The sequence below is a fragment of the Thamnophis sirtalis genome, unplaced genomic scaffold, assembly GCF_051295495.1.
Source record: "Thamnophis sirtalis isolate CommonGarterSnake01/CBP01778 unplaced genomic scaffold, rThaSir2_p1.2 scaffold_10, whole genome shotgun sequence".
NCBI classification, from domain to species: domain Eukaryota; kingdom Metazoa; phylum Chordata; class Lepidosauria; order Squamata; family Natricidae; genus Thamnophis; species Thamnophis sirtalis.
The window spans coordinates 70,872,805-70,899,905 of record NW_028261390.1 but is presented as its reverse complement, the minus strand read 5'-3'; the positions used below and the strand labels follow the sequence as shown (position 1 = coordinate 70,899,905).

The 27,101-nt window shown below is 49.1% G+C and overlaps 2 protein-coding genes across 2 annotated transcripts in view; one reads left to right on the top strand and one right to left on the bottom strand.

Annotated features, from left to right (window-relative positions):
- Positions 1-27,101, bottom strand: part of WFS1 (wolframin ER transmembrane glycoprotein) — a 60,095-nt gene that overhangs the window by 24,183 nt on the left and 8,811 nt on the right. The gene's annotated exons all lie outside the window — the stretch shown is intronic.
- Positions 5,669-27,101, top strand: part of LOC106552039 (dihydropyrimidinase-related protein 1) — a 28,467-nt gene continuing 7,034 nt past the window's right edge. The window contains exons 1-11 of the mRNA XM_087723706.1: positions 5,669-6,049; positions 17,113-17,201; positions 18,558-18,742; positions 20,037-20,201; positions 20,615-20,676; positions 21,403-21,483; positions 21,621-21,689; positions 22,453-22,573; positions 23,691-23,847; positions 24,864-25,005; positions 26,257-26,427. Coding sequence (XP_087579832.1) covers positions 5,669-6,049; positions 17,113-17,201; positions 18,558-18,742; positions 20,037-20,201; positions 20,615-20,676; positions 21,403-21,483; positions 21,621-21,689; positions 22,453-22,573; positions 23,691-23,847; positions 24,864-25,005; positions 26,257-26,427 — 1,623 coding nt within the window. The remainder of the gene's footprint in view (positions 6,050-17,112; positions 17,202-18,557; positions 18,743-20,036; positions 20,202-20,614; positions 20,677-21,402; positions 21,484-21,620; positions 21,690-22,452; positions 22,574-23,690; positions 23,848-24,863; positions 25,006-26,256; positions 26,428-27,101) is intronic.

Sequence of the window (27,101 nt, the reverse complement as noted above, 5' to 3'; positions counted from 1 at the left end):
AGCTGCAGGGATTGCCATAGCCTATTGCTGTGTCCGTATGCCCTGTTTTCGCCCTCCACTTGCCCCATTTTCTGCCTGTTCTGGGCAGTGAGGATTGAAATGGGTAAAAAATAGGGCGCACGGAAGCCAAAACTGGGATTTGGAGCCCAAAAATGGGAAGCACGGAGGCAGCAACAGGCAATGGCAATCTCTGCAGCCTGAAACAGCTGATCCTTGGGAGACCAATCCAACCGACAATCAGCTGCTTTTGCTAATCAGGCTGTGCTGAAGCTGAAACAGGCTGTTTGCTGCAAGGAGGCAAATTGTTGGGAGGCAGAGTGGGGGTTGGTGGGCGGGCGGACGGGGCTACATTAGGTGTATAAGATGCAGCCAAATGTTCACCCTTTTTAAGGGGGGGGATGAGTCTTATACTCTGAAAAATATGTTAATCTGTGTTTGGTTGGGGACAACATTAGGTCCTGGGCCTTCCAGAATCTTCCTTTGCAGCTTTCTTCAAATTTGCTTCTTCTTTTTAAAAGATCAACCCTTTGGTTCCATTTTTCAACAGGAAGAGATGGGCCATTGGACTTTCTGCAACGGGATGCCCAATCTTGGCAACTTTAAGCCTTGTGAACTTCCAACTCCCAGAATTCTCCAGGCAGCCATGCTGGAAGTTAAAAGTCTGTTACAGGTCTGAAAGTTGGAGACCTTTGATTTATAATATGTTCCTTTTACCCTGTTGACAATTGAGTGGTGTTTATTTTATCTCACTTCAATTTGTAGACTAGAAGGAGAAGTAAACCAGTCGAAGAACAAGTTGCACAGTGATTTAGAAAATGGAAGATGCGGGGAATTTCAAGTCTTAGAACTGGATTTAAAGGATTGTCTGAACATATCTATGGAGATTCTCCGTCATCCAGGTCATGGTTGTCCCAAAGGTGCTTTTTCAAGAGGCAACTGGACTCTCTGGTTTTTCTTTGAAGACATTTCACTTCTGATCCCAGAAGCTTCTTCAACTCTGACTGGATGGTGGAGGATGGAAGGATTTATACTCCTTGCAGACAGCTGGTCATTTGCATCCTTTTAGAGGGTCATTGAGTCCACTTGGAAGTTTATCTGATTTCTCAGGGTCACCTGAGTGGTGCAAATGTTCCTTCCTTCCTTCTTCCTTCCTTCCTTCCTTCCTTCCTTCCTTCCTTCCTTCCTTCCTTCCTTCCTTCCCTCCTTCCTTGTGATTAGAATGCAATATTGCAGGCTAACTCTGCCGATTGCCATCCGTTCAATCCTGACAGGCTCAGGGTTGACTCAGCCTTCCGTCCTTCCTAGGTTGGTAAAATGAGGACCCAGATTGTTGGGGGCAAGAGGCTGAATCTGTAAAACCGCTTAGAGAGGCTGTGAAGCACTGTGAAGCGGTATATAAGTCCAACTGCTATTGCTAGTCCGTCCTTCCTTCCTTCCTTCCTTCCTTCCTTCCTTCCTTCCTTCCTTCCTTCCTTCCTTCCTTCCTTCCTTCCTTCCCTCCTTCTGTGGTGGCACAATGGTTAGAATTCAGGATTACAGGCTAACCCTGCCCACAGCCTGGAGTTCGATCCTGACCGGCTCAAGGTTGACTCAGCCTTCCATCGTTCTGAGGCCGGTAAAACAAGGATGCAGATTGTTGGAGGTAAAATGCTGATACTATAAACCACTTAGAGAGCACTGTAAAAGCAGTATATAAGTTTAGGTTGGGGACTCCTGCTGTATAGGACAATGTAGAAACATTTATATACTTAAACAAGCATTATCCTTATCACATTTTCAACAAAATGCTGTCTTTGGCTCTCTTTTTCTATAGAAGTGTACTGGAATCCAATAAACTGTAAATATTAATTTATGAGATCCATTAACGCTCTTGATATAGAAGTTAAGATACTCCCAGAAAATGTAAAAACCTCGAATCAACTTATGGATGGTATAGTCGTAGCTGAATTTTTAACACACTTTAGTATTAAAAGAGAAATATTATCTATCAGATATAACCCATCTTGGCAGACAAATTCTGTTTGCTTGAATATTTCAATTCACAGACAAAAGAATTGTATACAGGGAAGAATGGTCATTTTTGGGAAATAGCAATAGTGTGTGCCAACAATGGCCTTCTGGCTGTTTGTGCTGATACTTTTATCTGTGAACATTTTTGCATTTTTGCAACATTTTTTGTGTTCATTCAAGAAACAAAACAGTAGCTTTTGTTAGCATGCAAACATCCGAGAACGTTATATTAAGATATATAGCACAGATTGAGCTTGAAGGAAGCTGTTGAAAGATATCTAGCTACTTTTAAATTCCAGCCATTTTTTTTGTGTTTAGAATATCATCGGAAATTATTTAGATAAACCGTATATTTTTCTTCATGGTTAGTGGTGTCCTTTGCACAGAGTGCTGCAGAAAGAAAGAAAGAAAGAAAGAAAGAAAGAAAGAAGAAAAAGAAAGGAGGGAAGAAAGAAAGAAAAAGAAAGAAAGGAGGGAAGAAAGAAAAAAGAAAGGAAGGAAGAAAGAAAGAAAAAATAAAGGAGGGCTGAAAGAAAGAAAGAAAAAAGAAAGAAAGGAGGGAGGAAAGAAAGAAAGGAAAGGGAAGAAAGGAGGGAAGAAAGAAAGAAAAAGAAAGAACAGGGAAGAAAAAAAGAAAGGAGGAAAGGAAGAAATAAATAAAAAGAAAGCAGGGAAGAAAGAAAGAAAGAATAAAGGAGGGATGAAAGAAAGAAAGAAAAAAAGAAAGGAGGGAGGAAAGAAATAAAAAGAAAAAGAAAGGAAAGAAAAGAAAGAAAGAAAGAAAAGGAAATAGTTAAAATTTGTCTTCAGTTGATGAAAAAACTTATACTGTATGATCGACAAATATGTTTTATATGCCATAGATTCTTATCAGTTAGCAGATTGGCAGGGGATAAAATACAGCCTTCAGGTTTGACGCTGGAGGAATCACAACAGCGACCCCGGGGACACTGCAACCGTCATAAATGTGAAACCAGTTGCCAAGTGTCTGAATTTGGATCACACGAGCATGTGGCTGCTACAAAAGTCGTAACTGTGAAACCCAGTCCTAAGCAGGGGTGAAATCCAGCAGGCTGTGGAGAACCGGTAGCGGAAAATTTGAGTAGTTTGGAGAACCGGTAAATGCCACCTCTGGCTGGCCTCGCCCCTATTCATTCTCTGCCTCCTAGGTCCCAGCTGATCGGGAGGAGGAGGAAATGGGGATTTTGCAGTATCCTTCCCCTGCCACGCCCACCAAGCCACGCCCACAGAACCAGTAGTAAAAAAAATTGAATTTCACCGTCCTAAATCCCTTTTTTCAGTGCCGTCCTAACTTTCAATGGTCACTAAGTGAAGTGTTGTAAGTCGAGGACCACCAGTGCGTGGTCCGAGCCAGGGCGGGGGGGATCTCCCTCCCCCCCATACCCCTCCCCCACCACCAAGAGACCAAGGCAGGGTCTCGTATTGAGCTGAACTCCAGCGTTCCGCGGGGGCTCCGCAGCGCCCGTGGTGCTGAAGGACAGCTCCCTTCGCCGGGGATCGGCGCGCTAAGCAGGCGGGCTCCGTTCCGGCCTCGTTCCGGCTGCCGCTTCCTCCGAGCTCGTCTGGATTTGAACCCAGCACCGAAGGGGCGCGGGGGATGCGTCGGATGAAACAATAGAAGCCACGCGTGCTTTTTCCACGCCTTCAGCGGCGGCAGGCAAGCAAGCAAAGAGGAGAAAGCAGACGGGGAAGCCGGTGCGCCAACCCCAGAAGCAGCAACGCCTTTCCTTGGGCAGCCCAGCGCGGATCCAGCAAGCAGGGCATCCGCCGGCCCTCCACGCCCGCCTCCCCCACGCGAGGAGCCCGGTCCAGCGGCTGCTGGGAACCCGGCCTCCCCTCGTCCCGCGGGTGGGCGCCCGGCTTTTCCCCACGGAGCTGAGTAAGGGGCGGCTACCCACTTCCAGCTGCCGCTACCTGGCGGAGGGGGGGGGAGGAGGGGATCGCGCAAAGCCATCTAGACGGGCTCAGCTCCTCCGCCGCGGACGGGGCCGGAGCCCCGATTGTCCCCGTCCCCCGCGGGGGTCTGACCGGGGAGGCTGGTCTTCCCAGGCCCCCGCTCCCATCTGCCACTTTCCTAGCCCCCCCACCCCACCCCAGCAGCATCTGCCCATCCCAGTCTCCACTCCCCCCCCCACTCGCCGCTTCTACCCTCCAAGTGTTGAGTTGGGGGCGGGAGAGGCTGCGCGGCGGTGGGTGGGTGACTCCGGCCTTGCTCTTTCTCGGCCTCCCAGCCAGCCAGCCCCCACCCCAGCCAGCCACATCCCAACCCCCAAGCACCAGCCCCCCCCAATCTCCCAGCCCCCCAGCTTCCAACGCTTCCCCCCTCCCCGCCTTAAAGCGCGGATGGGCGGCCCTGCGGTGATTTCAGCCGGAGGGACCTCCGGAGCTCCAGAGCCGGGACTCGCCCGTTCCGCTTGGCCCGAGAAAGGGCCGGTCTCCGCTGGGCCGCCCAGGCCGGTAGGCGCCGCTTGCTGAAGCCCGGCCGGCTCCCCAGCGCCACAAGCCGGGTTTCCCAGCGCACGGTTGCCCGGAGAGGCTTCCCTTCTTTCGGCCTCGCTGGTTCCTGACGCGGCCCCGAGCGCGGCTCCATCCTCCCAAGGAGGCGGCTGTCAGCCAGCCCCCCATCTTAGCAGTCAGCTAGGGCCTCAAGCAGCCAGTCTCCCAACCTCCCCCCACTCCCAGCCCCCCAGTTGCCCAGCCCCCCAATCTCCCAGCCCCCAGCCAGATCCCCCAGTTCTCTAGCCAGCCCCCCAGGTAGCCAGATCCCAACCCCCCAGGCCCCCAATCTCCCAGCCACCAGCCAGCCAGCTCCCCCAGTTCTCTAGCCAGCCCCCCAGGTAGCCAGATCCCAACCCCCCAGCCCCCCAATCTCCCAGCCACCAGCCAGCCAGCTCCCCCAGTTCTCTAGCCAGCCCCCCAGGTAGCCAGATCCCAACCCCCAGCCCCCCAATCTCCCATCCACCAGCCTGCCAGATCCCCCAGTTCTCTAGCCAGCCCCCCAGGTAGCCAGATCCCACCCCCACCCCCCAATCTCCCAGCCACCAGCCAGCCAGCTCCCCCAGTTCTCTAGTCAGCCCCCCAGGTAGCCAGATCCCAACCCCCAGCCCCCCAATCTCCCAGCCCCCAGCCAGCCAGATCCCCCAATTCTCTAGCCAGCCCCCCAGGTAGCCAGATCCCAACCCCCCAGCACCCCAATCTCTCAGCCACCAGCCAGCCAGCTCCCCCAGTTCTCTAGCCAGCCCCCCAGGTAGCCAGATCCCAACCCCCCAGCACCCCAATCTCCCAGCCCCCAGCCAGCCAGCTCCCCCAGTTCTCTAGCCAGCCCCCCAGGTAGCCAGATCCCAACCCCCCCAGCCCCCCAATCTCCCAGCCCCCCAGCCCCAGTTCCCCAGCCAGCCAGCTCCCAGCCCCCCCAATCTCCCAGCCCTCAGGTAGTCCGCCCCCCAGTTCCCCAGCCAGGCAGCCCTCTGCCAGCCCATCCCCCTGCCCCCCCCTCCGTCCCCCAGCCCGGCTCCCAGCCCCCCAGCCAGCCAGCAACCCCCGCCGCGGCTGCGCTCGTCATCTCCCCCCCTTTCCCCCCCGCCCGCGGGCGCATTTGCATGGTCCCCGTCCCCGGAGCGGCCGGAGGGCGCGGAGGATGGCCGGGCGGCAGCGTCTGGGCGGCCGGAGCGGCGAGGCCGGGGAGGAGGAGGCGTCGGCGGAGGACCTACCGGTCTACCTGGCTCGCCCCGGCACGGCGGCCCAGACGCCCCGGCAGAAGTACGGCGGGATGTTCGCGGCGGTGGAGGGCGCCTTCGAGAACAAGACCCTCGACTTCCAGGCCTACAGCGTCGGCCAGAAGGGAGCCCGCACCCCGCGTAGCGCCAGCCGGCCCGAGCTCCTCGACCAGGCCGGCTGTGAAGGGGGCGGCTCCGGCCTCAGCTCGCCCGGGGGGGAGAGCCAGCCCAGCCGGCCCCTCTGCCTCCAGCTCCCCGCCCCGCTGGCCCAGCAGCCCCGGCAGGGACCCCAAGGGCGGCAGGTAAGGGCGGCTGGAGGGCTCGGAGGACCTGGGAATGGGGAGGGGGTCTCTCTGGGCCGGGGTTTTTGGGTGGGGCTCCGGAGGAAGGGCCCCTGGGGGGAGGGATCCCCCTCTTTGCCAGGGGGCGCTTTCTCCACGGACCCCCCAGGTCTTCCCCTCCTTAGTCCCCTCTTCCCCTCCCTTCCCCCTTCCCCCTCCCTTCAGCTCTTCCCCTCCCCCAGGCCTTCCCCTCCCCCCCTCTTCCTCACCCGCCCCCTCCTTTCCCACCCCTCCCCCATCTCCCGTGTGGGTCTCAAACACAGCCCCCTTGTAATCCTGGGGGGCTTCGGAGCTGGCCAGATGGTGATAGGCAAATCTGCCCTATATTTTGCAGCTGGATGGGCAGAAACTCCCCCCTTGTCTGGCTGCTGCTGCTTCCTCTTCCTCCTCTCCTCCTCCTTCCTCCCCCTCCCTCCTCCCCCTCTTCTTCTACTCTACCTCCTCCTCCTTCCCCTTCTTCTTCTTCCTCCTCCTCTTCTTCTCCTCTTCCTCCTCCTTCCTCCCCTCCCTCCTCTTCTCCTCCTCCCCCTCCCTCCCCTCCCTCTTCCCTCCTCTTCTTCTTCTTTCCCTCCTTCCCCTTCCTCTCCTTCTCCTCCCTCTTCCTCTTCTTCTTCTCCTCTCCCTCCTCTTCCTTCATCTTCTTCTTCCTCCTTCTCCCCTTCTCTGCCTCCTCCTCCACCTTCTCATTCTTCCTTCCCTCCCTCCTCCTCCTCTTCCTCTTCTTCCCATCTTCCTCCTCCTCCTCTTCTTCTCCTCTCCCTTCTCTCCCTTCATCTTCTTCCTCCTCCTCCTCTTCTCTGCCTCCTCCTCCACCTTCTCATTCTTCCTCCCCTCCCTCCTCCCCCTCTTCCTCTTCTTCCCATCTTCCTCCTCCTCTTCTTCCTCTTCTTCTCCTCTCCCTTCTCTCCCTTCATCTTCTTCCTCCTTCTCCTCTTCTCTGCCTCCTCCTCCACCTTCTCATTCTTACTCCCCTCCCTCCTCCCCCTCTTCTCATCCCCTCCCCCTCCTCCTCCTGGTTTAACATTTTTATTGAGTTATAAGATGGTACAGAATACAGAAGTAAATAGGAGAACGGTAGAGAGGGAAGAAAAGTGAGGAAGGATAAGAAAAAAAGAAAAGGGAACATTGGCTTCTGACTCTCTGTTTTGCAGTAAAATAAGGCATTAACATCAAATCACGACTTTTTGGTATTTTGATAATAATATGAACATGCCATTTCTTTAAAGATCTGTCAATCTAACCGGTAAAACCCCAAACCCAACTTTGATTCTTTTCCATATCAAGCGTGAAGTTCAGAAATGGTTTCCATGCAGAGACCAAAGTCTGCTCTTTTCTTTAATCAAAATGGTTAGTTTTGCCATTTCAGTCAACTCCATCAGCCTTCTGCAGCCGTTCGTCCGTGGTGGGAATCAAAGCCTCCTTCCATTTTTGTGCGTACAATATTATCAACATCTATAGTGTCAAAGCTCCAATTTTTTTCTCCAGACCTTTATCCATTAGGCCCAAAAGGGGGATGTTGCATTGGCTCCCGAGGCTGAAGATGAGTGAAAAGTAAACCAATTCACAGATAGCAAAATCAACAGAAGTTTACTGATCAGCATCAGAATCAACAGCAACTTTATAGAGCATCAGACAGAAGTTTTATATCTTTGCAGTTTCCTAGTTCTCACCTACTACCTACGTGTTATTACATTATTGGAGAACAAGTCTCCAAGGCATAGTAATTGGTTAGTAATTACATCATTGGTGTTCGTGAGAATGTGCGTGTCCTCACACACAAGGAAAGAATCAAATGTTATACATTCAAAGCAGTAAATGTTACAGGTCATACATTGTCTCATCCCGTGTCCTTGTTCATGCCTGGGAATGTAACGTTCCCGTGGTTCGTCCATGAGGCCAATGTTGAGAAAAGACACGGACACGAGCTTTCTCGGGATGAGGCGACCCAGATTGGGGGTCTGAGAGCCCCTTTTATTGAGATAGGACAAAGGCAGGAGGAGCAATCAGCATGTGATTAAAGACAGCCTGTAAAACTACAATTTCTAATCTACTGCTCAGGGAAGTTCTGTCTATATATGGTCAAATCCTGGGCGTCATTGGTAGGGCACATCTCAGGATGTTATGTTATGAACTATCAGGATGTCATGGAGCACTATCAGGATGTTATGTTATGAACTATCAGGATGTCATGGAGCACTATCAGGATGTTATGTTATGAACTATCAGGATGTCATGGAGCACTATCAGGATGTTATGTTATGAACTATCAGGATGTCATGGAGCACTATCAGGATGTTATGTTATGTAGGAGTTTGTTTTCTCCTATGTGGCTCATCGTGGCTGCGCATGCCCCGTTATCCACTGGGCCATGGGTGACTGCCACGCCTACACAAGGAGCTATATTACAACATGGGAACACTGAAACAGCAAAGAATTGCTGACAAGCAAGGAATTGCTGAAGTTTGCAATCATGTGTAACCACAGTTCTAAGAACCGTTCAGATGGTACATTGTCATAACCCTACAGGGGGAGAGAAAAAAAGAGAAACCTCTGGTTTCATCTTTATCTCCATTTTCAAAATTTTCTCTATTAAAATAGGAATCATATTCTTCTCACATGCCCCCCTCCCATTTCTGCTCCTCCACGCGGAAAAATGCATGATCCGTGGATCACGGGGCTTGGTTTCTTCCTTTGGGGGCAAATGGGGAATCTGGAAGTAGAGGGCTTGAACCCCAATCAAGCCCTCCCCCCACGACCTAAATTTGGGGCCTCAGTCCAGAGGTGGGTTCCTACCTATTTGGTCTGGTTCAGACGAATAGGTCGTAACTCCGGCGGATGCCGGTTTTATGTTTGGTGGCGCCATCTTGATTTTCTGTTCTGCACATGCGCAGAACAATCTTCATTTTAAAAAATGTAGCTTGTATTTGTTTTTTTAACCTGTGCATGTGCAGATTGTTTTAAATGGAGATGTGCACGTGCTCGGAGAGTGCGTCTGCCGAGCGCGGGCAAAAGTTCTTACTACCGAACCAGTAGTAACGGCGACCGGAACTCTCCCCTGCCGCAGTCCCAAATTTCAAAGAACAAGAAGTAATTTGGGTCTTACTAACTTTACTAAGCTGAGCAAGCTGGAATCACTGGGAAAACCGTAGGGCTAGAGGATTAGCGGACACCTAATACAGGTAGTTCTCGACTTGCGACCGCCGATCGCACCCAAAATGTTTGTTAAGCGAGACGTTTACAAAGTAAGTTTCGTCCCGTTTTCACGACCTTCCTTGCCACGTGTGTTAAGCGAATCGCTGCGGTTGTTCGATTACTAGCGCGGTTGTTAAGTGAATCTGGACTCTGCGTCTTGGAAAGATCGCAAAAGGGGAATCACGTCACACACACACACACACACACACACACACACACACACACACACACACACACACGGGGACTCTGCCACCATCATAAATGTGAGTCACTTGTCAGGCATCTGAATGTAAATCCCGTGGCCTGCAGTGGTCGTAAGTGCGAAACACGGATATGTCCCTTGTTCCAGTGCCTTTGCAACTTTGAATGGTCACTAAGTGAACCATTGTAAGTCAAGGACTGCCTGTACTAAACAGGTAAAGGGCGGCTCCTTGTGCTGTGTGTGAATCCAGCCACTGCAGTGATCAAATTAAAGATAAAAGGTGCTAGTTGTTCCCGACTCTAAGGGGCAGTGCTCATCTCCGTTTCAAAGCCGAAGAGCCAGCGCTGTGCAAAGACGTCTCCGTGATCATGTGGCTGGCATGACTCAATGCCGAAGGCGCATGGGGAGGGGAACTTTTACCTTATCTTTATCTTAATCCACATGTTTTTTGTAGCATTCATCGCAATAATATTGATAATAAAAATAATAATAATAGTAACAGTAACAATAACAATAATATAGAAACAGAAGGCTTTATTTTGGCAGCTCAAGAACAAGCCTTAGCCACAAACTGCATGAAGGCAAAAATTCAACATGTTACCACCAACAGCAAATGTCGCCTCTGTAATGAGAAAGACGAGACAGTCGACCACTTGATCAGCGGGTGCAGCAAAATTTCACAAACTGACTACCTACAACGCCATGACCGCGTTCCTAAAATCATTCACTGGAAATTGTGCCAAACGTTTGGATTTGAGTACAGCAAAAACCACTGGGAACATCAGGTTGAGAAGGTTCTAGGGAATGAGAAAGTCAAGATCTTGTGGGACTTCAGAATCCAGACTGATAGGCACTTGGCTCACAACACACCTGACATAATAATAGTTGAAAAGAAAAAAGTATGGTTCATTGACATTGCAATACCTGGAGATGCACGGATTGAAGATAAAGAGCAAGAAAAAATCACAAAGTACCGGGACTTGCAAATTGAAGTTGAGCGACTGTGGAAAAAGAAATTGTCTTCTTGTCCCGATTGTAATTGGAGCCCTTGGAGCAATACCCAAAGGGCTCCCTTGCTATTTGGAAATTTTAAATTTATCAGACTTGAACATTCTGATTCTACAAAAAACCACCCTACTTGGAACAGCTTATATCCTCCGACGTTACCTTAACAGTTCCTAGGTCCTTGGTTAGGACTCGAGCTGTTGAGCTACCAACCAGCCCCAAAGGCTGTGAATCTCACCAAAGATTAACCACACAATAATAATATAACAATAATATTTAACATCTTCTTTAACAACTCTCCACATTAATATTTCTTATTTAATTGTCTCCTCCTTTCTAACCTCTGCTCCCATATCCAAAAATATTCAATATCTTCTTTATCCTTATTAGTAAGTGTTAATCTATCCATTTCTGCACATTCTAATATTTTCTTAATTACATTCTCACCTGATGGAATCTCATTGTTTTTCCATTGCTGCGCAGATTCAATTCTGGTTATGCTTAGTATGTGTAAAACCAGATATATACAGTAGTGGCCAAAATTGTGGAAACCTTTTGGAAAAAGTGTATCTTGGAGGTTTGATGGCTAATACCACCACTTTTCTCTTTTGAAGTGATATCATAAAATTATATGTCAATGGAAAGAGAATTTAATCAAGAATGTAGTGCAACAACGTTTGTTCAATTGTCTGTATTCTGTGAAAAGCTATAGCCGAATATAGCCAGGAGTAAAACCCAGTTAAAAGAAGCCATCATTCAATCTTGGTTTCACACTATAACAGCTGCAGAACTAAAAGACTTGGTTCACTCCATGGGAAGAGGTTGTAAGGCCTTAATTCATGCTAAAGGTTACCCAATTAAAGTATTAACTGACATGGTGATAATTTTTGTATACCTCATTTTCCTATTTTCCTACTGGGATGGTGTAAGGCTGATAATTTTTGTATGTTTCATTTTTTCTATGGTGATAATTTTTGTATGTTTCATTTTTTCTATGGTGATAATTTTTGTATGTTTCATTTTTTCTATGGTGATAATTTTTGTATATCTCCTGTTTTCTATGGTGATAATTTTTGTCTATCTCATGCCTGGGGGTTGGTGGGGGGGAAGGGGGGGGTCGCGGGGCAAGCCCCTTGCTGGAGGGACCCTCCTGTTTTTCTTTTTCTTTTTGTAAACAGTAAACATTCGAGATTGCTTTGCTTAGTATCCTATCCACCTGTTATTATGTTCTCCCCACCCTACTATTCCTTCCTTTTCTCCCTCCCTTCCTTCTCTACTTTCTTTCTTCCGCCTCTCCTTCCCCTTTCCTTCTTCCCCTGCCTCTCCCCTACTCCTCTCTTCCTCTTCCCCTTCCCACCCTCTCTCCTTCTCTTCCTTTCCCATCCAGCCTTCCTCTCCTTTCCCTTTCCTTCTTTCCTTGCTTCTCCCCTACTCCTCTTCGTCTTCCCCTTCCCACCCTCTCTCCTTCTCTTCCTTTCCCATCCAGCCTTCTTTCCCTTTCTTTCTTCCCCTTCCTCTCCCTTACTCCTCTCTTCCTCTTCCCCTTCCCCTCCTCTTTCCTTCTCTTCCTTTCCCATCCAGCCTTCCTCTCCTTCCCCTTTCCTTCTTCCCCTTCCTCTCCCCTACTCCTCTCTTCCCCTTCCCACCTTCTCTCCTTCTCTTCCTATCCCTGCGGGAGGGGCCCTTCTGCAAGAGCAGGTGTAGCGCCTGGGGAGGGGTCTGGGGCAGCAAGGAAGGGAGGGTAGGCGAGGGAAGCCCCCCCCAAATGCCCAAGGTGGGTGGGTGGGGGCAAACCCATCCGGGAGAACGAGCAGGGGAGGGGGCAGGAGAAGGGGGGGGCACAGCCTTTTCCGCTTCCTGGGCTGCGCAGGGCGGGGTCGCCAGTGCGCCCCCCCCACCGACCAGCCCCTCGCTTCATCGTTGGGAAGGGGCGCCTGCCCACTCTCCCACCGGCGGCATGGCTCGTGCCCCGGACCCTGAAGGGCTTCCCCGGCAGGTGAGCAGCGTGGCGGTGGGCTTCGGTGGACTGGGAGAGACGGAAAGGGGTGGTGGGGGTCTCTAGCCGAGACTGGCTTTGTCTGCCTGCCTGCTTGGCTCCGCCAGGGGACGGGGAAGCGGGCGCGGCCGTGGGAACCGGCGGGAAGGCGAGGATGGAAGGCGGGTAGAGAAGGAGGAAGGCTTTGATCCCAGCATCTCACCTTCTTCCCGGGTCAGGAACGGAATAGGGGACCGAGCCCTGATGCTCTTCCCTACTTTGGGCCAAGAAACGTCTCTAAACCCATCCCGGAAAGCATCAAGGATGTTCCTTCAGGTCCACCTTTAGCTGCAAATATCCTCCTTTATTTTGAAATCCGCCTTTGGGGAGAAGGCTGGGGACCTCCGTCGATTTTCTGTTTCTCCAAATGTTAGAAAGATGCCCCGAGCGCTCCCCCCCCCCTGCCGATTATGCTGAGAAAAAAGGTTGCGGGCTTTTTAATTTTCATTTGTTCTTCCTCATTTTGCCTTTAAGCAGGTTTCGAACCTGCCTTGATCGGAGAGCTTAGAAAACAGGGTTTCTTTCGCCGGGTTTTTTTTGGGGGGGGGGGGGGCAAACCGCCACTATTTGTTGAGCCGAGAGCTGGGAAGACTGGATGGAAGGGAGGAAGGGGTCTTGACGAGATGGTTCGAGTGGGGGGGGGGGAATGGTTATTTTACAGTAGTGTGGTGTGTGTTTGTATGAGTGAGTCAGAGAGGCAGAGAGACAGAAAAAGACGGGGGGAGAGAGAGAGAGAGAGAGATGGAGACACACACAGAGATAGAGAGACAGAGACAGAGAGAGACAGAGAAAGAGAGAGACAGAAAGAGAGGGGGAGTTAGAGAAAGGGACACAGAGAGAGAGAAAGAGAGACAGAGAAAGACAGAGAAAGAGAGAGAGACAGAGAGAGAGAAAGAGACCGACAAAGAAAGAGAGAGAGAGAGAAAGAGACTGACAAAGAGAGAGAGAGAGAAAGAGACAGAGAGAGACAGAGAGAGAGACAGAGAGACAGAGAGAGATAGGCAGAGGGAGAGAAAGAGAGAGGGAGAGAAAGAGAGAGGGACAGAGAGAGAAAGAGAGAGAGAGAAAGAAAGAGAGACTGACAGAAAAAGAGAGAGAGAGAGAAAGAGACAGAGAGAGAAAGAGACAGAGAGAGAAAGAGAGAGGGACAGAGAGAGAAAGAGAGAGAGACCGACAGAGAAAGAGAGACAGAGAGAGAGAAAGAGAAAGAGAGAAAGAGAGAGAGAAAGAAAGAGAGAGAGACACTGATATTTTAGTTCCATTGATATCGCAATGCCAGGTGATGCACGAGTTGAAGAGAAACAACTGAAAAAAATAATAATCAAATATCGTGATTTCCAAATTGAATTTGAGCAATTATGGGGGAAGAAACTAATGATTGTACCAATACTAAGAGGAGCCCTTGGAGCAATATACAAAGAGTTGCTGAAAGATAAAGGTTCCCTTCGCACATCTGTTCTAGTCGTTCCCGACTCTAGGGGGCGCTGCTCATCTCCATTTCAAAGCCGAAGGGCCAGCGCTGTACGAAGACGTCCCCGTGGTCATGTGGCCAGCATGACTCAATGCCAAAGGCGCACGGAACGCCGTTTCCTTCCCACCAAATGTGGCTCCTATTTTTCTACTTGCATTTTTAAGTGCTTTCGAACTGCCAGGTTGGCAGAAGCTGGGACAAGTCATGGGAGCTCACTCCGTTACGCAGCGCTAGGGATTCGAACCGCTGAACTGCTGACCTTTCTGATCGACAAGCTCAGCGTCTTAGCCACTGAGCCACAGCGCCCCTTAGATACGTGGAAATCCTGAACTTATCAGACCTGAACATTCTGACTTTTGCAGCAAAACAACAACAACAGCAACAACCCACTTGCTCGGAACTTCGTATATGTTCAGATGTTACCTTAAGAGCTCTTACGTCTTTCTTTAGGACTAGAACTGTGGAGTTTTTAACCAGTCCAAGACTGTGTGGCTCTTAAACACCATCTGGGCTGACACATTCATAATCAGTGTTCACCATCAGTCAATTGCAAAAGGCAGCTTGGCTTGGCGCAGCTTACATCCTGTGAGGGTACACCTAACACCGCCCAACATCCACATCTACCTATCCCAAATTCTTGGAAAGGGATTGATAGGCAAACCTTTTTTATTTATTTATTTGGTTTGTCAAACATGTACGAGATAACAGGTATAAGTATGAACATGGACACGGACAAAGGAAATGAGCACAAATAAAGGGGGACAGTGGGACAGGGAAGGAAGGCACGCTGGTGGGCTTATGCACGCCCCCTTTACGGACCTCTTAGGAATGGGGTGAGGTCCACGGTAGACAGTTTAAGGTTAAAGTTATGGGGGTTTGAGGATGTAACAACGGGGTCAGGTAGAGCATTCCAGGCGTTGACCACTCTGTTGCTGAAGTCGTATTTTCTGCAATCGAGTTTGGAGCAGGTTTACCTTGAGTTTGTATCGACTGTTTGCCCGAGTATTATTGCAGTTGAAGCTGAAGAAGTCGTTGACAGGTAGGATGTTGTAGCAGACAATTTTGTGTACTACACTTAGATTGGATCGTAGGTGGTGTAGTTCTAGGTTGTCCAAACCCAGAATTTCGAGCCTGGTGGCATAAGGGATTCTGTTGTGAGCAGAGGAGTGGAGGACTCTTCCCGTGAAATACCTCTGAACTCTCTTCAATTGTATTAACGTCCGAAATACAGTGTGGATTCCAGGCAGACGAGCTGTATTCGAGGATTGGTCTGGCAAAGGTTTTGTATGTCCTAGTTTGCAGTACAGCGTTACCGGAGAAGAAGCTTCACAAAATTAGGTTAACAAACGCTTAATGCCTTTTGGGCAATGCTGTTACGGTGAGCTCTGGGGCTTAAATCGTGAACATATGGTTGACTGTGAGACCAACAACACCTGAGGAATAATAGAAGGTGTTAGCTATGGTTCACCTGGTGAATTTTGGGCAGACGTGAGAATTGTCTTTTTGGGTAGGTAGGTCAGGGGTGAGTTGCTGCCGGCATTCCTGCCGGCTCGGTGCCCGCATAAATTTTTCTGTGCATCCACAGAACCAAAAATCAAGATGGCGCCGCCGGTTCGGGGGCATGGCGGGCATTGGTTGCTGCTGCTTCTAGGCCACTACCGGTTCGGCTGAACTGTCAAATCTGCTGTCAGCTCCACTGGCGGGCCACAACAGCACTCGACAATGACTTGAAGGCTCTGAAACACACCAAACAACCTCAAAAACCATCATGGTTAATGGAAGGCCTACTTCAGTTGGATGCTGAAAGCCTTATTTGGGTCAAATTCAGCTCCCTGCCTGACTGCGCATGAAAGAACCACATGGTTTCTCCCCGAGGATGCTTTGAAAGCCATTCTCTGCTTCGGAGCCTCCAGCTCGGAGGTACTGAGTCAGAATTTATCACAAGACTGACAGATGACAGACAATAATGAGAACTGTCAGGAATTCCTTTGACACAAAGAACCAGGCTGGGCATCGAGGGAGGCAGCAGGACTAAAAAGCATGCAATTGTTGTGGGTAGTTCAGCCGGAGCTGAACTTTTATGCAAGCCTTTCCTCGTTTTTATCAGATGAAGCCCGCTCGTCTTCTCTGATTCATAGCCTAGTTTGAGTCAGCTTGGGGCCCAATTTAGATCTTTCTAGAATTTTCTTAGCAGAGGTGGGGAATGATGGCTCCTTTATGACTTGTGGACTTCAGCTCCCAGAATTCCTGAGACAGCATGGCTGATTGGGGAATTCTGGGAGTTGAAGTCCACAAGTCATAAAGGGGCCATCCTTTCCCACCCCTGTCTTAGAACAAGAATGTCCAACCTTAGGAACTTCAAGATCCGTGGACTTCAACTCCCAGAATTCCCAAGACAGCATGGCTGACTGGGGAATTCTGGGAGTTGAAGTCCATGAGTCGTAAAAGGGCCATTTTCCCTCACTCCTGTCTTAGAGCAAAGTTTTCCAACTTAGGAACTTTAAGATCAACTCCCAGAATTCCCCAGCCGACTGGGTGGGGAATTCTGGGAATTGAAGTCCACGAGTTGCCAAGGTTGGACACCCCTGTCCCAGAGTGTCCGGCTCTGAAGTTATTATACCTCCCGTGTCTTCTTCCAATTCAGAAACGGAAGGATTTCGCTTCAGGAGCCATATCGAAGAGGTGTGTGGTATGCACGGAAGGAGGAATTCTGCTCCACTATTATGAAAAAACCCACAATTCTTTAAATCCGTAATCAGTGGTGGGATTCCAAATCTTCTCCTACCAGTTCTATGAGAGCATGCGTTGTGCGCACAGCAAAGACCGCCCTTGGTGTCAGCGCTGGTAAGCTGAGCTGTATTTTTAGCTCTGCTGAGGTGCCGCAATCCACTCTCCTGCGCGAATCAGCTGAGCTAAAAAACAAGGGAATATAGGACAGGGAACGACGGGAGTGGGAGGGCGGGGCCCACCAGAGTTGGTATTTGCCAGTTCTCCGAACTACTCAAAATTTCCACTACCGGTCGCTCCTTCTTTTAGATCCTGACGTCGTGCTACAAGATCGTACGATCTTAATTTTTTTGAACGTTGTCCTCACCATTTCTTTTTATTTGTCCATTCAGGGCGATGGTTTATTAATCAAGAACGGACGAATTATCAACGATGACCACTCCTTCTACGCCGATGTCTACGTGGAAGACGGGCTTATCAAGTTAGTGTTGGAACTCTGAAATTTATTCCGGCCTTCGTTTGATGCAAAAGATGCGGCTTCTTTTATTTAGGAAGTTTTGGACTAACTTGGTTTGGTAATCGCTCGGATTAAAAAGATGACACATAGGGAGGCAAAAAGTGGGCAGCTGTAAGGTTAAACGATCAAAGGTAGTCCTCGAATTACAACAATTCATTTAGTGACCATTCAGAGTTACCACAGTATTGAAAAAAAGCCATTTTTCACCCTTATGACTGCTCTGCTGAACCTAGCACAGGGGCAGGTGACCCTTTAAGGCAGGGGTGTCAAACCTAAGGCTCGGGGGCTGGATCTGGCTCTCAGGGGGCTTAGATCTGGCCCACAGGGCTGCTCCGGAAACTGTGAAGGACCTGCCCATGGTGCCTCTGCCAGCAAAAACAGAACTTGGGAGGGTGAGGGATAGGTTGCAGGAAGTCATCCCAGTTGAAAAAGAGCTTGCGAGGGCCGCACACGGGACCTTGGTTTTCACTAGTAGAGGGTTGCAGGAGGCGGTTGCAGCCGAAAACTGAGCTTGGGTCGCCACAGGCACGGCCGACACAAGTGACGTCGAGCTGGCCACACCCTGTGCCCCCCCAAGGTCGACACAACCCTGATAAGGCTGTTCTGACCCAGCCTTAGAAGGAAGCAAGAAACAGACTCCTTGTCACGAAAAACCCCTCTTATATTTCCCTCTTGTGAATTAATGGCATTCAGCCAGGCGTTAGTCCTGCAAGGAGTTAACTGCAGTACAGACCTCATCAGTTCCTTGTGATAATTGCCAGGCCGAGAGGTTCTAGCTGAAAGACTGCAAATTAAGTTCTGGCAAGCAGTCTTTGTGGCACGAAACACAATGAGCAAAATCTTCAGAAATCCGAACTGTTGTCTCCTACGACCACCACTCCCCTTTTCCTTCTATTTATTCCCCAGACAGGGAGGGACTGTTCAGCATCCATGTGTGATTTGCTTCCTGGGTCGATTCCTTGTCCTCCGTTGTTCTCCTCTCCTAACAGCTCTGCGCATACGCGCATCTGAGGCCTGTTCCTCCTCCACACTCATCTCTGACTCCAAGGGCAGCTGCCACTCCAGTGGCTGGGAAATATAGGTCGGCTCTGGCCCCCTCTCTGCCTCTGACGCAGAGCCCTCATCAGAGCCTTCCCCAGACTCCAGGACTGGCCCAAGTTCCTCCCCAACCTCCCCATCGTCTGAGTCTCGTGGGCTGCAACAGAGGCCCTCAATGAAATCGAGTTTGATATTCCTGATTTAAAGGGAAAAATGTACATTTGAGATGTTTGAGAGCCTCCCTCAATAAAAGAGTAAGCATCCCTGCTTTCTTCCTGTTAGACAAATTGGAGAGAATCTGGTTATTACCGGAAGCCCGAAAACCATCGAGGCAACCGGCCTCATGATCCTTCCAGGCGGTATTGACAGCAACAGTTCTCTGCAGAAATCCGTTCAAGGCGTAACGGTAGCTGATGACTTTTATCAAGGAACGAAGGCTGCGTTGACCGGAGGCACGACCACCGTCAGTAAGTATTGGTGTAGTTGAGATTCAACCTCTCCACAGGGATGTGTTCTCACCCAGCCTTCCTTAGAAAGCATGAAGCAGACTCTTGGTCCCGGCAAAACCCCTTTTATTTACACGACTGTGAATTCCTTTCATTCACAGTCAGCAAGGCTCAGCAAACAGTCTTTCATAGGAATGTTTATCCACACGAACCTTATCTCGCTTGGAGAGCTGCCGGATAACTAGTTTCCAAGTGCAGGGCAAGGCCAAACTCGGCACAGAGTGTCTTATAGTCACAAACAGAATTTTCCACTCTTGAAACGACCGAAGGTACGAATTGTTTCCTGCAAAAGCCCCCTCCCCGTCCACTCCTTTTTTGTTTCCTAAGGGAGGGGCCAATCACTTTCAAGGTCTGGCTTTACTCCCAAGTTGACTCTGCTGTCTTAGTTGTTCTTGTCTTCTGGCAACTCTGTGCATGCACACACTGGAAACAGGCTCCAGCTGTTCTTCTGCCTCACTGCTGTCTAGCTCCCCCTCTGCCTCCGATGCAGAGCCCTCCTCTGAGCTTTCCTCAGCCCCCAGGACTGGCCCAGGTTCCTCCCCAACCTCCTCACCAGCTCTTGGCAGGCCACAACAGGATGTCTACAGAGATCCTACAGGCTCTGGTTTCCCCAAAAGTGTTTTTCCAAAAGACTTTCTGGTTGTGGTTGTTGTTTTTTGTTTGTTGGAAGAAATGTCCATCTGGTTGAGTTCCAAGCGGGGAGAAAGACACTGGAAACATGGAGGCTGATTGGAAGGAGGGCTTAATGATGAAGCCAAACCAAATGGGTTTGGGATTGAGAATGAGGGTTATTTATACCTTCTCTTGGGCTTTGCCCTTCAGCTTCCTGTTCCTGTGCAAGAAATGTATTCTATTGGCTGCAGTCAGACTCCCATGGGGCCATGTAGGGTCATGTTTGTCTGAGTTAAGGTTTGGTTGAAGTTTGGCTGATGCAATGTCCTTAGTTTTTGCAATGCAGTGAGATCTACTACTAGATAATCCTATTATGTCCTGGATTATGTCTTAATCCCATCACCCTTTGTCTCTATTTCTGTTTCTCTCTTTCCCTATCTCTCTGTCTTTCTCTGTCTCTCTTTCTCTCTCTCTGTCTCCCTCTCTGTCTCTTTCTCTCTCTGTCTCTCTTTCTCTCTGTCTGTCTCTCTTTCTTTCCCTGTCTCTTTTTCTCTGTCTGTCTGTCTCTGTCTCTCTTTCTCTCTCTCTCTGTCTCTCTCTCTTTCTCTCTGTCTCTATCTCTCTCTCTCTCTTTCTCTTGCAGTTGATCACATCCTTCCAGAGCCCGGCTCCAATTTATTAACGGCGTTTGCAAAATGGAAAGAGGCAGCAGAGAGCAAATCCTGTTGTGATTATTCTCTGCACATGGACATCACCGACTGGTATGATGGGATCCAGGATGATCTTGAAAATCTGGTGCAAGAAAAAGGTTTGTACTAAGGGTTTCTGGGGGAGAGCAATTTGTGAGTGTGCTCACTACACCCTTCAGCGTTTGGGCATGTGCTGCCTAAGGGGAAAAAAAAAGCTGATCTCTGTTATTGTTTATCAATAACCGCCTCTGATAGTTTATCAATCCCCAAATAAAACAGTCCCTCTGCGGATCATCGGTTGAAATATGTGTTTATGGCACCAGGTAGTTTTAATCCCCTTATGCAGATGGGCCTTGAGTAACAACCGTGCATTTAGTGACCATTCAAAGATACGACGATGCTGAAAAATGTGACATGAACATTTTTCACACTTACAACATTGTACCCCCTCCCCCCTTATGCGGTCATAAGTGGAGGAAGTACCTACGTTGTGTGTGAATGAATTCATCTTTTTTTTTTTAAATCTCAATAGGTATCAATTCTTTCCAAGTCTACATGGGCTACAAGGATCTCTACCAATTGACGGATTCCCAAGTACGTACCTTGTTAAAAAAAAAAGAGATTTGAAATCTTAGATCTGTCTGATTTTTAACTAGGATAGAGAGAAGGGGGGGGGGGAACCCGTGTTTTATTTTTGGTTTCGTTGTCTCTTCTCTTTTTACTTCGTGAGTTGAGTTGGACGCTCTCGCATTTTATCCCGAATTAGATTTCTGCTTTCTTTGGGGTCCTGTTACAGGATCAGGGGGATTTTAATGGAGGCTGTGGAGCTTAATCAAATGCTTGGACTGTTATTTCCAGCATGAGTGGGGTCTTTCAACTGAGCCAGTCACGTGATCTATTTTGCGAGTGAAGAGATAATGAACATATGTGATAAAGTTTGCCTGTTTCAAAATCTCATGTTATTTGAAGCTGAGAGCACAATAAGAATGTAAAATCACTCTTCTTCTTCCTCCTTGTTTTCTTCTCTTCCTCCTCCTTCTCCTCTATTCTTCTGCTCCTCCTCCTCTCCTTCTCCTTATTTTTCTTCTCCTCCCTCCTCTTCTCTTCCTCCACCCTCCTCTTCTCCTCCTCTTCCTCCTCCTTCCTCTCCTCCTCCTTGTTGCCTCCTCTTCTTCCTCCTCCCCCTCCCCCTCCTCGTTTTCTTCTCTTCCTCCTCCTTCCTTCCTCCTCCTCTTCTCCTTCTCCTCCCTCCCTCCTCTTCTTCTTCTCCTCCTCTTCCTCCTCTTCCTCCTCCTCCTCTTCTCTGTCAATTGCACACAGCTCTATGAAGCATTTACATTCCTGAAAAGTCTCGGAGCCGTTATCATGGTCCACGCAGAAAATGGGGATTTGATAGCTCAGGTGAGAGACATGAATTAATAAATGAAAACAGTATCTTCTGATATGCCCAGGAAGCCTCCACTGACTTCCTATGATTTGTGGATCTCTACCCCTCCCCCTCCCCACCCAAGGAATCACTGTGGCCTCTTTTGTTTCAGGAGCAAAAGAGGGTGCTGGCATTGGGAATAACAGGACCAGAAGGTCACGCTTTGAGCCGACCTGAGGAGGTGAGGATTCCTGCATTGCCTTCCAGAAATACCTGAAACATAAAAGGAACCCAAAGGTGCTTTTTTCCCCAAGAGGAAACTGGACTTTCTGGGTGTTTTTTTCCTTTGAAGACGCTTCGCTTCTGACTGGATGGTGGGGAAGGGAAGGATTGGTACTCTTTGCAGACAACTGGTCATTTGCATTCTATTTAGAGAGCCGTTGACGCCACTTGGAAGTTTATCTCTGTCCTCAGGGTCACCCGAGTGGTGCAAATGGGTGTGGAGTCTTCTTGGAACTGCTGAAAGGATGGATGGTGGGGAATGGAAGGATTGATACTCCTTGCAACGGCTGGTCATTTGCATTCTTTTTAGAGAGCCGTTGAGGCCGCTTGGAAGTTTATCTCTGTCCTCAGGGTCACCTGAGTGGTGCAAATGGGTGTGGACTATAAAAAGCTACTTGTGCACATGCCCCTCTTTGCAGCAGTCAACGCAGGATTGAATGTCGGAGGACATTACTGTGAGCTTGGCAGGCTGGATTGCTGCCAAGCCTATCTGTGTTTATTGCTGCCCAAGATTGTCTGTGCCGGTTTGCTGCCAAGGACCTGTCTGTCTGTTAATTAAATGCCATAACTTATCTCTGGCTCGGAGTGTGTGTTGGTGTGGGACGAGGGGGGTCAGAACAGGTCACCATGGAAATGAAACAAGCAAGCAACGATAATTAATCAATGTAAACATTCTTAGTGGTAATAATGACTCTTGGTCTTCCTTTGTCTTTGCCGTATAGCTGGAAGCAGAAGCCGTATTCCGGGCCATCACCATAGCTAGTCGGATCAACTGTCCCGTCTATATCACTAAAGTTATGAGTAGGAGCGCGGCTGATGTAATCTCGCTGGCTAGGAAAAAAGGTACCGGGTTCAGATTTTCTTGACGAATGAGTCTATTTCTCTTTCACACACCGGTGTGTCTCCGGTTAAAAGGACGCGGTGGGAGTTAGATAACTTTGATTGAAGCCTGGCACTCCATGTGCAATTGCGTCAACAGACACACCGACCTACAACCAGCCTACAAGCCCCTCAGAATTCAAATCAACCACACAACCAACCAGCGATGGCAGGAGCCTTCAATCAAACCATGGAATCGCCCTGCACCAACTGTTCCGAACCAGCCTTAGCAGAAGCAAGAAACAAACTCCTTGTCACGAAAAACCCCCTTTTGTGAATTAATGGCATTCACCCACCGAAAAGTCCAGGCGTTAATCCTGCAAGGATTAACAGACATTATTAGTTCCTTGTGATAATTGCCAGGACGAAAGGCTGCAAATTAAGTTCTGGCAAGCAGTCTTTGATGCATGAAACACAGTGAGCAAAATCTTCAGAAATATGAACTGTTGTCTCCTACGACCACCACTCCCTTTTCCTTCTATTTATTCCCCAGCCAGAGAGGCAGCCATTCAGCGTCCACGTGTGCTTTGCTTCCCGAGTCGACTTCTTGTCCTCCGTTGTTCTCCTCTCCTAACTGCTCTGCGCATATGCGCATCTGGAACAGGCCCCAGCTGTTCTTCCTCCTCACTCATGTCGTCCTCCAAAGGCAGCTGCCTCTCCAGTGGCTGGGAAATGTTGGACGGCTCTGGTTCTATCTCTGTGGCCAATGCTGAGCATTCATCAGAGCTCACCCCAGACCCCAACACTGGCCCAATTTCCTCCCCAACCTTCTCATCGTCCGAGTCTGCTGCGAGCTCCGCTGGCAGCAGGTGGGCCGCAACATCAACCAGCACTTCACCTCCCAATGACCCTGATCTTCCGTGACCTCTCCATCACAAGACCCCATTATAAGACCCTGTCCGGACATGACCCACACTGACCCATCACAAGACCCATACCTAGTTCTGTCACAAAGCATTTGATTAAAATAAATTTGATAAAAGCAAAAGAAATCCGATTTAAATTTGTTAAAAATCTGATATTTCTTTAAAAAAACACCATTGATTTTTATCCACCCTGGTCTGTCTTTTGTCCACTCAAGGCGCTCTGGTATTTGGGGAGCCAATCACAGCCAGTCTGGGGACCGATGGCACTCATTATTGGAACAAGAATTGGGCGAAGGCCGCAGCGTTTGTGACCTCACCGCCTCTGAGTCTGGATCCTACCACGCCTGATCATCTGACCTCACTTCTAGCCTGGTAAGACAAGATAGATGCTGGCAAACTATGGGTATCAGCCATCACGGTGGAGATGTTATGGAGATACTAAAAAGGGCAATTGGGAACCAGGTTTACCATGGCAAAGGGATGTCTTCATCAGGGGGCATGAGTTTGAGAGGGCGATTCTGTTGTGGCCCGTCAGAAGATTTAGACAGTGAGGAGGTTGGGAAGGAAGATGGGCCAGTCCTGGGAGTCTGGGAAAGGCTCGGATGAGGGCTCTGTGTCAGAGGCAGACAGGGAGCCAGGGCCATCCGACAGTTATCAGCTGCCTTCAGAGTCAGACATCAGTGGGGCAGAAGAACAGCGGGAGCCTGTTCCCAGTGTGCACATGCAGAGTTGCCAGACGAAGGGAACAGCTAAAGAACAGGGGTCGACTTGGGAGTAAGGCCACAGGTGGACAGTGAATGGCCCCTCCCAGAGGAAATAAAAGATGAGTGAAAGGGGAGTGGAGTTTGCAGGAGACCATGAGTTCACTTCATTGGTTTGTGACTCTCCGAGACTCCTTGCCAAGTTCTGCAGATCTCAGCCTGGCAGCTCTCCAAGCCAGAGAAGGTCTGTGATCGTAAATCCTCCTTTGAAAGACTTTGCTGGAGGTGAATGAGCAGAATTCACAGGAAATTAATAAAAGGGTTTTTTGTCGGGACAAGGAGTTTGCTTCCTGCTCTCGGGAAGCCTCGGCCAGGACAGATTCTGGCAGTTCGGTGGCTGTCGTGACTCCATGGTTACACGGGTAGTTAAGCAAGAAGAGGCAGAAGTTCCAGGGTGTGTGTGTGTGCGTGTGTGTGTGTGTGTTCGCATGTGTCACCATCATGGCCCTAACTTAACAATTGCAGTGATTCCCCTTAACAAACGTGGTAAGGAAAATCGTAATAGGGGGCAAAGCTCCCTTAAGGAATGTCTCCGCTTAACAACCTAAGTTTTGGGCTCAATGGTGTTCATACGTTGTGAGAAACGAAAAGTGACATGTGTATTATGTGTATTTTCTTTTCTTTCAGTGGAGACCTGCAAGTGACCGGAAGCGGCCACTGTACTTACAACACAGCCCAAAAAGCTTTGGGCAAGGAAAACTTCACGCTCATCCCAGAAGGGGTTAATGGAATTGAAGAAAGAATGACGGTGGTCTGGAATAAATGTGTTGTGAGTGGAATATATAAGGAAAGATAAAAGGGGAGGGGGGAACAAAGGGGAGGAGCAAAAGAAAGATGCACAGTGTCAGGCCTGTTGCAGTTCGGGCACTTAGGAAAGAGAGATCCTCGATTCTGCTTGCAGTGAAAGGTATACTTTTTTCAGAGTTTGTTGCAGCAATCGCATCCAGAAAGCACACACAGGTAACTGATTCAGCAGGATTCGTTAACTTCTCTTTATATATAATATAACATGAAGTAAATATACAACACCCAAAGCAGGTTTTCCTATGTGGTAGCAAATATAAACAGACACAAGAAGAGGAGAGAACAGTTTCAGTTTCAGTTCAGAGCAGCCAACTCAACACAGACCCAGAGCTACAGAGCTAAGCCATGGCCAGGCTCCTTGCGGTCTTGAATCAGCAAACACTGTTTCAGTTTCCAAACAGCCCTCATTGGCTGACCCAGTTGCCAAGTCGATGCATTGGCTGGCCTCGTTGCCATGTCTCTGCCAAGTCGCTAACTCTCATACACACTGACAACTTTTACTAAAGCCAAGCGGTGACAGCGTTATTCTAATTGTGTCTCCAACAATATCATTCCTTTCCTTCTCTACAAATACGGTGGGGTCCTTTAGGCCCCAGATATTAAGTTTTGTTGAATCAGATGTCATCTACTGAGGAATCACATACATTTTCAAATGTCATGGTCTAGTATTTCCCCCTTGTTAATATACACCATCTAATCCAACTTTTTAAGCAGGGGGCCGATTCACAGTCCCTCAACTGGGTGGGTGTGGCTAGGTGATCATGTGACTGGGTGGGTGTGGCTAGGTAATGATGTGACTGGGTGGGCGTGGCCAATTTAGCAGTCCATTTTGCCTTTGTCCTTGCTGTACTTGCCCCTCCCTGACTCACCCACCGGCTCTGGATCATGTAACTGCACTGGCGAGATCACTCCCTCAGTCAGCTGGCCCTTCCCCTCCCGCTTCGGCCTTACCTTCGGCAGCAGCGGCGTGCTCAGAAGTGCAGCTCAACCGGTGAAATGACTAAGCAGAAATGCAGCTGGAGTGGCTGCTTGCTGGAAGATAAGGCCGATGGTGAGGGGTGGGGCGAGGGGCGGGGCTGAATCCCTCCACTCTGCGGGCCGGATACCTTGCATTGGCAGGCCGTATCTGGCCCGTGGGCCGTAGTTTGAGCATCTGCGGTCTAATCTGTAGAAAAATAGATCTGTGTCTGTTACTATAGCTTCAATTTCTGATTAGTCTACAGGTAAAATGGACGAGAACCAGTTTGTTGCCATCACTAGCTCTAACGCTGCCAAAATCTTCAATCTGTATCCGCGAAAAGGCAGGATTGAAGTTGGGTCCGATGCTGACCTCGTGATCTGGGATCCCGACAAGGAGAAGACGCTCACGGCCAAAAGCCATAAATCGGTAAGACGGAACACCTCGGTTGATAGAACGCTGAGAAGGACAGGGTTGGAAGGGACCTTGGAGGTCCTCCAGTCCAACCCCCTGCTCAGGCAGGAAGCCCTATACCAGTGATGGCGAACTCTTTCAGCACCAAGTGCTCAAACCGGAATGCACGTGCATGCACAAATTCCAGACGAATGATTGTCTAATCTCTTCTTAAAAAACTTCCAGTGTTGGAGCATTCACACAATTTCTGGAGGAAAGTTTAAAGGCTTCAGCTTTTAAAATCTTGATTTGTGATGAAATCTTTTTTTTTCCTTTCTTTCTTCAAACCAGTAAAATGTTCAACAAGAATTATGGAAGTGGAATATTAGGGAAGGTTTATTGAACTTGCAAAGGATTGTTTTGTTCTTTCCAGTCTGTGTGTTTTTTTTTTGTTTAAACATACGTGTTACATGATTAGAAAGGAGTGAAATACACAAACTTATCCACAAAATTAGGTATCCCATTTCTTGGTTTCTATGCTGCGAAGAATATGAAACATTAAAAGTCTTTATTGGACTTAAACTGAAATCATCCTCTTTTAACTGAGCCCATAATCCCTTGCTGGGTGGAGTCCGGGAACCTGAATGCAGCTGAGCAGGTGTGGGTTGCTGCCGGCATTAATGCCGGTTCAGTGTGCGGGCAAATTTTAC